Raw genomic sequence first — 10061 nt, forward strand, 5'->3', positions numbered from 1 at the left:
CCCTGAGTCTTTATGCTGGTTTAATCAAAATAGATATATTTAATTGTATTATACTGCCAGTTGTGTTATCTGCCATAAGACCATGCAGCTTATAGAGGAGAAAGGAGTTGTATTAACATGCTATGGGTTTCATTTTTAGCACTGGGGCTGTCGAAGTAGATTTTTGATTCCTTTCCTCCTCTCCACTGGCCAGTACAGTTGAGCAGGTACAATGTGGATAAAGAAAACTGTGACACTTACATCAGTAGCAAAACAGTCAGCCAGGACCAAGAAAAGCTGAATCATAGTCAAGAGCCATAGTTCAGATAATACACCATTCCTTACTCAAAATCAGATTATAGAAATTATTAAACATCCCACAGAAGCAACCGTTTTTGTTAAATAAACACTTCATCTTTTTTGATTCAGAGGTTACTGAAACGCATTCTTAAACTCAATGTAATTCCCAAAATACTGCTAAATAAGAATATTGTCCTTAATCCAAATAAAGTTAGCTTTACAGTGCATTCTGGATAGATTTCAATGTGTTTTGAATAAAGTAATTCTGCATAGGTTTGCACTGTTAATTAGCTCAGATTCTTAACTCAGGCTCTTTAAAATACACAAATGAAAAAGGGAATACAAAACCTTCATACCCCACATTCTGAGTTGGATTCAGCCAGCTTTCTCAATCACACCTCATTCTTTTTACCCAGGCCACATGGCTTTTGTACATCTAGACTCCCTGATTTTCAGCATAGCACATACTTTCCATAGAGGATAGAAGTTTGTGGCAGATTGTGCCTGCTCTGGCCTGCAGGCCCCATTCCGCCCTGCCCTTCTAGGGGATCCCAACTCCCTGGAGTGGCATTTATTTCTCTCTCCCAGTAGCCTGCCATGCCCCATCTGCCCTTTGCAGGGATTGCCCGCTGGGAGGAACAGGACTCCCAGCCCCCCTTCCAAGCTCAGAGACCTTGCCTCAGTGTTTCCCACTGCCCAGCACCTGGCTATCACGGGGAGATCACTGCCTTGTGCACCCCTGGGGGAATAGCCAATTGCCCACTGACTGACTTCCCCCTTCCTGGCACTCCTTTTAAAATAGTGTGTCCACAACGGTGGAGGTCTATGTGGTACAGAGGACCACTTCCAGAATCAAATGTTTAAAGTGTTTATTAAAAAGAAAACGTTTACAAGCAAACTTTTAGCACAACACCAGATCTGAGCAAGGAAAACAAAAGAAACATGCAAATCCTCTGTCCTGCTCAATATACATGCTCTATCTGCTGGGAAAATATAGGACAGGCTCTTTATCTTGGGTGTTCTAGTTCTCTAAAGAAGCCCCATTACCTTCAGGCTCCCTTCAGATGTTCAGGCAGGCTGCATGTTCAATGGCCACTGACTCAGAGGAGAATCTCTGTGTGTCCTATCAGGAAAATAGCATCCCAAAGAAAGAGAGGTATTTTTTGTTGCAAGGAGCTTAATATGCCCTCTGTTTCCCCTCCCACTTGACCAGGTCAGGTGGGGGGTCAAAGAAGCATTGCCTCCAGTCCCTTCCTGGAGATTTTCCCTGGAGCTGGTCTAGCTTAAAGTTCTCCAAACTCTATTCCCAGCTAGGGGGTTGAGCTGGCCCATCCCACTGTCTCTCCTGTTAGATCCATTAGCATTTCTAAAGGTAAGCTGGAAAACCATTGTCCAGACTTCCCTGCCTAGAGAAAGAAAGAAAAAAACTTGAAACGCCAAGTGGGGGTTTGCTGCTTGCCAACCTCCAGGGAGAAAATGCATTTCTTCACACAGTTTTTTAAGTTTGCAGGACTTTTTTGTGTACAATATGAGATTTAAATTGGTCTTCTTTAATTTGTAGGGTTCATTTTAATCTCAGATTAGCAGTTTCTTCTATGGAGGGAGAGAGGGAGGATCATATATTTTTCCCCTGGAAAAAAATCAGTAAGGATACAATTTAACTAGAAGTTCACAGTACCCATTAGATTTTATTTGATTAGATACTAGAAAAATTGCCTAGAATGAAAGGATATGACCTTCTACTATGATGTAAAAAACAATTAACACTGCTACACTCGGCTGCTTTGAAATATGACATTATATCATTCCAAATACTAAAAATACACCTATAAGACTCAGGATCCTCATTAACACTGTTCCAAAGAACTAGAGTCTAGCACTGTGTGAGGCTGGATCTAAAGTTCCATGAATGGAGCTGAGCTCATGGAAGGGATCTTAGCATCCTTCCCCTTTTATTTTCCAGCTCCATTCACTTACACAAAAAATGAGCCTGTTCGTTCTGATTCCTACTTCCTCCCCCTTGCTGGCCTTTGTTTCCCTTCTCCCTGCTTCCTTCTCTCCCTCCCACCTATTTTCAACTTAGTTTCCACCCCAGCCTACAAATTTCCCTCCCAGGTCTTTCCCTCCCCCTTGCAGCTTCTGCAGACTCTTCTCCCTCTCCCCAGTTTCTTGGACTATCCAACATGTGAGATGTTGCGTAATTACATTGTGAGATTTCAGCTGCTGTTCTGGGGTTGTCTCCCCTATAACATCACTGAGGCCCCCTGCCTTAGATATGTTCTACAGAATCTGTGGATGAGCTAAGGGCCCTTTCCCGAGTATGAGAAAAACAAACTTTGTCTAATGCTTGGGATAAAGGCCCATCAGTAGATTCTACAAAACACCGCATCTAAGGAGGGAGTCCTCTCTCCAGTGTTGTATGGCAGCTGTAGTCTGGGCTTGCTCAGTGTTCTACAATGTTGCTTCTCCATTTTGGATTTTTAAAAAAATCTCTCAGTTGTTTCAAGTTTGAAGATTTTTCATGCAAACCTGACAGTTCCAAGGTTTGCAGAAACTTCTATCCTGTCTCTGGACAGCCCTCCCCTTGGTGGAATTTTTTTGATCCACAGCAGGGGACCAACAATGGGAATTAGATATTTCATTAGAATTGCAATCGTGTTATTCTTAGAAGATTCCAACAACACTGTTAGATAGAGAAAGGGTGCTACTAATAGAAGATCCAAATTTCTTTTCCTTAGAATGGAAAATGTAATAATAGCTGACAAAACTCAAATCTTTGTGTCGTATCTTGACAGAAACAGATTTCTACATGCAACTTTGCCTTTGGGATGTGACCCTGAGCTCGTAAAACAACACTGTGGAGGGCAAAGAATGGCGGCCAGACTCCAAAGAACCATGAAACCAGTTCCAAAAGCTATACAGGGCTCTGGACTCCCCCCCCGCACAGAAGCACCCATCTATCTAAAACATTTCCTTATTTCCTTATTTATTTCATTTATACCCCATCAGTCCCCCCAATGGAGAACCAAAGCAGCTTACATCATTCTCCTTTCCTCCAGTTTATCCTCACAACAACCCTGTGAGTGAGGCTAGGCCAAAGATTGTGGCCCAAAGCAAGCTTCCATTGCAGAGTGGAGGTCTGAATCAGTATTTCCCATATCCTAGTCCAACACTCTCACAACCCTGTGAGTGAGGCTAGGCCAAAGATTGTGGCCCAAAGCAAGCTTCCATTGCAGAGTGGAGGTCTGAATCAGTATTTCCCATATCCTAGTCCAACACTCTCACAACCCTGTGAGTGAGGCTAGGCCAAAGATTGTGGCCCAAAGCAAGCTTCCAATGCAGAGTGGAGGTCTGAACCAGGATTTCCCATATCCTAGTCCAACACTCTCACAACAACCCTGTGTAGGGCTGCCAAGTGGGGGCAGGGGTGGAGAAACCTCCACTTTGAAGGTCCAATTTCCGCCGCCGCAGAATTGGGCCCCGGGCGGAACTCCGCCCCCACGTCGCTCACGTTGGGGGCGTGGTCCAGATCATCAGAGGGAAAACTCTATGGTTTTCCCTCCGACAAGCTGGCCACGCCCTCAACGTGAGCGACGTAGCACATCACTTCCTGTGATGTGTTGGCGGCGCGCACGCACTTCGCGCGTGCACACATGTGCCACCAAGGAGCTCCCGGAGAACACTTGGCAACCCTAACCCTGTGAGTGAGGCTAGGCCAAAGATCGTGGCCCAAAGCAAGCTTCCATTGCAGAGTGGAGGTCTGAACCAGGATTTCCCATATCCTAGTCCAACACTCTCACAACAACCCTGTGAGTGAGGCTAGGCCAAAGATTGTGGCCCAAAGCAAGCTTCCATTGCAGAGTGGAGGTTTGAACCAGGATTTCCCATATCCTAGTCCAACACTCTACCCACTACATCACACTAGCTCTCCAAGGAACTATGGACAGCATACGGGTTCATCAGAGAGTGTATGACAGGGCCAATTAAATCATCCAACGAGCTTCTTGGAAGAGTGAGAATTTCAACCTGGGCTTCTCAGAATCTACCTTAACCACTGCAATACCCTGGAAACATGCACATTTCAAAAACCATCTGTGACATGTCACTGGGACAAATGGCTCTTCAAATATTCTACTGTAGCAGTTTGGATCTTTCCTTCACAATATACGTTCAGCAGTTTCAAAGCTGACAATATCGACCATTCATTTGGCAAAGGAAAGAGTTGGCAGTTCTCACACACAGCAACTTGTTGAGAATATATATTCACAGGAACAGCAAAAGAAACTCGTAGCAGCAGTTACTTGTTTAACTAAAAAGTTTGATGCGTAGATAGGACTTGTCATTAGACTTACCATGCAACTAAATTCTTTAGATATGTATTCATTTATGTACTTTTTACCTACAGTTTTCTAAGGTGAAAACATATACTGAAAACAAGAGATCCAGGTGGATAACCATGTTTGTGTGAGGCAGTGAAACAAAGTTTGAGTCCAGCGACACCTTTAAGACCAACAAACTTTTATTCAAGGTATGAGCTTTTGTGTGCATGCTTTTAGATACTATTTAGACTTTTAGACACTATTTTTACCCACTTTTGGTATTTTATTCCTCTCTCTATGGCTGCCTGCACTGATAACTAATTGTATTGTTTTACTTTTTGTAGTTAGCCATCATTGGCAAGATTTCTCGGAGAGGTGTGATAGAAATATTCTAAATAAATAACCCGGCATTCTTTTACATTTAAAATGGTGAAAACATGGGGATCCTATCTTAAAAAGCCCCCTAAACAGCCAGCAAATTTTCAATATGATAACATATTTTCAAGTCCAGGAGGGTGAGACAAGGTGCAGTTTAGGCCTGTCACTGAGTGCACATCAAGCACAGATACCACACATTGATAAAGCCTACTTCTTAGAAGTAGCCAATGAGATCACAGACCTATTTCTGGACTATAACACTTAAGATTGCAGGTGGAGCCTCACATGACAGTGCTCCTCTATTCAAACAAATTAGACAGTGCTCCTCTATTCAAACATATAGAAAATTAAACATCAGGTAGAAGAGTTCTAGCTTAGCCTTCTCCCTCAGTCCCAGGAACCTAATTTCATAGGAAAGCATTCCATCATGTGATTCCTCACTACAAGAGGTCTGTATACAGAATACATCAACGCAGAGGCCAATAACGCAGAGGTGGAGCAGGCACTTACCCTACCCAAACAAATTCTGCACATGCAAAGGTCTCTGTCTCCATGACTGTGAACAAATGGTCCTGAACACAGCGACAGAGCCTTGAACACAAGTAGGTGCTGTGCCCACATTTGGGTGAACACGTACATGAAGAGGCATGCACTGGGGGCAAAACTAGATATAATGGCATCCTCATACCTGCCACAAGGACACTGCCACCATTTTAAACTGATTTAAAAATACTGCAGGGACCCAATCCTGGATTGTGGGATTCTTATTCTCCCTCTGATGCCTTCTTCTGAAACAGCTGTGGTGGGGGAGGTGCAGCTGTTTTGGTACATGATAAGGTGTGTGTGGGAGAATAAGAGCACTTGGGGGCGGCCCCAAGGCAGACATGATGTTTGGCCCTTAATTAATTATTGTATGGTAGTGTGTGTAATATAGCCAGAAGAACCTAAGATTGTCTGGCAGCTAGAAGTTCTACGTCTTTTTGCATTATGTACCTCTAGGTGGCAAGCTAGACTTGTTTTGGGGCTCAGAGAGCTCTCACTGGCCCAAGGTCACCCAGCTGGCTTCATGTGGAGGAGTGGGGAATCAAACCCAGTTTTCCAGATTAGACTCCACTGCTCTTAACCACTGTACCACGCTGGCTCTCTAGATTGGCACTTAGTCACAAGTATGGCTATCACACTGCTCCTTGTCTCCTTGCCACATGTGTTGGTATGTATACCAATATGTCATGTTGACAGTCCTACTATGTTCAGCTGAGATACAGGTTTGGCACTCATATGTTTTCTGTGAAAACTAGATCTAAATACCTTATGCTATTAAGATTACATAAGCTATGTTTGTTTAATTTATCATTTCCTCCCAGCAGTTTTAAGAAGTCAAGAGGTGTTCCTAAAACACTCCTAGCCATTTAGAATCCCCTCACCTGACTATATACAAGTGGCACAGATAACAGGAAACTAACTTAAATTATTCCACTGATTTCACAAGAAGAGAGCATATGCTTAACTTTCCCATTGGAATTAATGGCCAATAAATGTGCTTAAATTTAGCTGTATTATTGCCCACAGATTTTTTTTAAAAATAGAATTCTGCATGGTTGGTGAAGATTAAACACTTTGAAGTCCCACTGCCTTTAGGGGAAAAGTTAAATAAGTACTCTGATCTGGCACAGTGAAATTAATGGAATCTAAAAATTATTAACTTTGTTGGATTGTGGCCCTTTTATTTTGGTGAACTTCTGGTCATAATCCAACTACCAGAAATAAAGAAATGTTATTGCCAACTGCAAGGAGTTGGCAACATTTATATTAAAATAGGATGTTAAAAATTGCAGCAGCGCTCTCAGCAGACACACATCAACTTTTTTTAAAGTGTCACAAGACTATCCAATGGGAGGGACTGTGGCTCACTAATGGTGCATGTGCTGTACATGTAAAAGGTCCCAGGCTCAATCCCTGGCACCCTCTGGACAGAGTTTTAGGCAGAACTCTCTCCCATGAATTATCACAATAACCCAAGGTGTCATTATAAGCACAGTTTAAAAGCAGGGTTTAGAAAGTTGTATCTGGTTATGATTGCTGTGTAAGTAGATATACTGGTGCTCTGACTTAAGACAGCTTTGTGTTTTCATCTACCTTTCTGATATTTTCATTTGTCACCAAGGTTGGGTTTTTTTTGTTTTTTTTAAAGGGAAGTTCCCTCCAGTTACACCCATGTTGCAAAAGCTTTCTCAGAGTCTCTCTGCATTACCTCTCATAAAGATAAAAAATTAATACAATTTTTGACTTATACTGTCTAAAAATTAAAACTTTCAGTGATACTTTTAAAACATTAAAAGAAATGTAATTTATATAGGAGACGTTTTTTCATGTTTGCAAAGTCTGACCACAATCTAGCCAATTAAGCACTTTCATTTCTTACTGATTTCAAAGGGAGAGTTAAATCAAGCTTAAATCTTACCGGTATAACCAACAGAGTAACAGTGCATTTGTAAGCACAGTTAAACTCTGGAAAGCCCACAGACTCAGCAGAGGGTAACCCTACTTAAAGTTACATAACTTTGGATAAATTTTGTCTTTGTTTTTTAACAATTTAAAGAGGAAAACAAAATGAGTATAACTATTATTTATCATAAACACATAACTCGGTGTCTAAATTTGTTGAAGGTTGAAAACCTGGCCATATATACTTGGAAGTATGTGGCACTGAATAAAGTGTAAACTTGACTGATCATTCTATATGTATATAGCCCAATCCTATACATATTTACTCAGAAGTCCCATTATTTGAATTTACTCTCAAATAAGTATGTATAGGGCTTTGTTTTTAATGATCAACTAAGTTCACAAGCCTAAAGTGTCTCTAAATCCCATTGGCTTCAACTGGACATATAAATATAAATATGTTTCAGAAAAGTTTAAAAATCAGTTTCATAATTTAATATCAGATTTCTTCAAACAAAACAGCAAAATTGTCCTCTATAGCATAATTTTGGGATATTGATATATTTTATTGAAAACCAACATTTAGACACATGGCAAAGGGATTTTTTTTGTTAATTTGCTTGTAGTTATTAGGGAATAATTTCCCCTTGGCATTTAAAAACAGATTAATATTTCATGGAAATAATAAGCATGATTTACACTTCTAACAGCCACAGAGATACCAATAACTGAGTGCAGTCAACTAAATGAAATGACTGAGATGAATTATTTAGTAAAATCCTAGTTGGAAACAACCTCCAAGTGTGCTTTATTTTTGACAGTGAAGCAATTCATGCCATAATGTTAGGCCTATTTGTATGTGAAAACATGCACCAGTCTCTAACAAATAATTACACTGGAAGATTTTTCTGTGTTAGAGATGGCTTGGGAAATTCCAGAAAGAGATGGAGGAAAGTGTGACTAGTCATGGTTTTTCTTACTTACATGAATAATAACTCTTGAGGAAGACCTTCCAAGTTCAGTGGCACTTACTTTTGATTTCAAACATGCTTCAGATATCACTGTCTGCCTGCAGTCTTAAGTCTCTTTAATGCTAAGAAAGTTCAACTGAATTTCATAGGACTCTTGTCCAAGCATACATGTTTTGGCTAGGGCTACACAGCTTCAGTGCAGCAGCAATTCACAGGTGGTGGTGGAGACTTGATTTTCACTGTAAGTTGGGGTCCTAAACACACTTGTGTGGAAGCAAACACTCCAGAAATTAATGAGTCTGCCTTCCAAGATGGTTAGGAACAGACTGCCAGGCATTTCAAAGGGGAAAGGTCAACAATCACTTACATGAATATGGATTAATTACCAGCAATGGGACTAGATCTTGTAAACTGACCAGGCTGCAGCCTTAAGCATACTTTCCATGAAGTATGTGGTAATGAACTGCTTCTAAGTTAAAAATGTTTAGAATCAGGTTCTAGGTTTAATATCAGCAGCCCTTTGGGGGTGTTCAAAAATGCCAAATCAGTTCACTATCACCAATATTTCATCACAGTGGCAATTCTAGATATGAGTAATTCAGTCATTTCCAGTATTTCAGATATTACAGTGGGAATGATGAACCTTCATCAACCCCATGTGGGACTATCCTATCATATAACACCCACCCACAGACACAGTGCCTATCCTTTTGCCAGCCTATATCAATTGTAATAACATATTTGCATTTGTTGCAAGGGGAAAACCTCCATTCTCCGGGAAGGTTGTAGAAAGAAACCATAAAGACGTTCAGAGCTATTCTGAATATTTGGAATTTTTTCATTGTGAGACACCACACCTCCCTTTTCTCGGTTACCAACGCCACCTTAAAAGATAAAACCCGCAAAACAAAGCAAATAGGAAATCTCTAATTTGGCCGAGGAGGAGCCACAACGGGTGCCACATTTCAGGGGAAGAGAGAGAGAGAGAGAGAGAGACCCAGGCAGCCAGCAGCTTCGAACAGACCGCAAGCAAGGCTGCTCGGTTGCCTTTCCCGAAGCGGGTCGCCTGGTCGAGCGCAAGAAGCACGCATTTCAGGGAGGGAAAGAGACGGTTCCACACCACGGTCCCGTCGCCTTCGCCGCCACCGAGGTCTCACCGACTCACCCAGAACCACGGCGAGGATGGTGCTGAGCAGCAGCCAGTTGTTCGCCAGGAACCGCTTGCAGCAGCCGCCGCATCCTCCCTTCTTGGTGCCCGCTTGCTTCATCTCGGCGCCGGGGCTGCCGCTCGTCCGTGGCCGTTGAAAAGCGCCGCGCCAGGAGGCAACCGGGGCGCGCGGCGGAGGCAGACGAGGCGGTGGACGGCGAGGGGAGCGCCCTCTTCTGGCGCGGCTCGCGTCTGCCTGGCGCTGCAGCTCCTACTTAGCCAAGCAGGCGAGGAGAGGTGTGGCGGCCGATACGCGCGCGCGCGCCCCCTCGCTTTCTCCCGCTCCGCCACGCACCTGGCACCCCAGCGATGCTCGCGCGCGCACGCCCCGACGTCTTCTGAGCGGGGCTCCGTGGGAGGGGACTTTGGGGCGCCGCGCCAGTGCAGCCCGAGCAGCGCGGGACGTGTTGGCGTCCCTTGGAAGGTCTCTGTAGGAAGGAGGAGGGTCGAGGAGCGGCAGCC

General features: G+C 43.1%; 1 protein-coding gene across 1 annotated transcript in view; it reads right to left on the minus strand.

Annotated features, from left to right (window-relative positions):
- SLC1A1 (solute carrier family 1 (neuronal/epithelial high affinity glutamate transporter, system Xag), member 1) overlaps nt 1–9660 on the minus strand; it is an 87142-nt gene extending 77482 nt beyond the window's left edge. Inside the window, exons 1-2 of the mRNA XM_015407462.1 lie at nt 9558–9660; nt 9158–9276 (exon numbers count right to left, since the gene is read on the minus strand). Of these exons, the coding sequence (XP_015262948.1) occupies nt 9158–9276; nt 9558–9660 (222 nt within the window). The remainder of the gene's footprint in view (nt 1–9157; nt 9277–9557) is intronic.
- Between the last annotated feature and the right edge of the window lie 401 nt (nt 9661–10061).

The sequence above is a fragment of the Gekko japonicus genome, unplaced genomic scaffold, assembly GCF_001447785.1.
Source record: "Gekko japonicus isolate JY-2015 unplaced genomic scaffold, Gekko_japonicus_V1.1 scaffold667, whole genome shotgun sequence".
NCBI classification, from domain to species: domain Eukaryota; kingdom Metazoa; phylum Chordata; class Lepidosauria; order Squamata; family Gekkonidae; genus Gekko; species Gekko japonicus.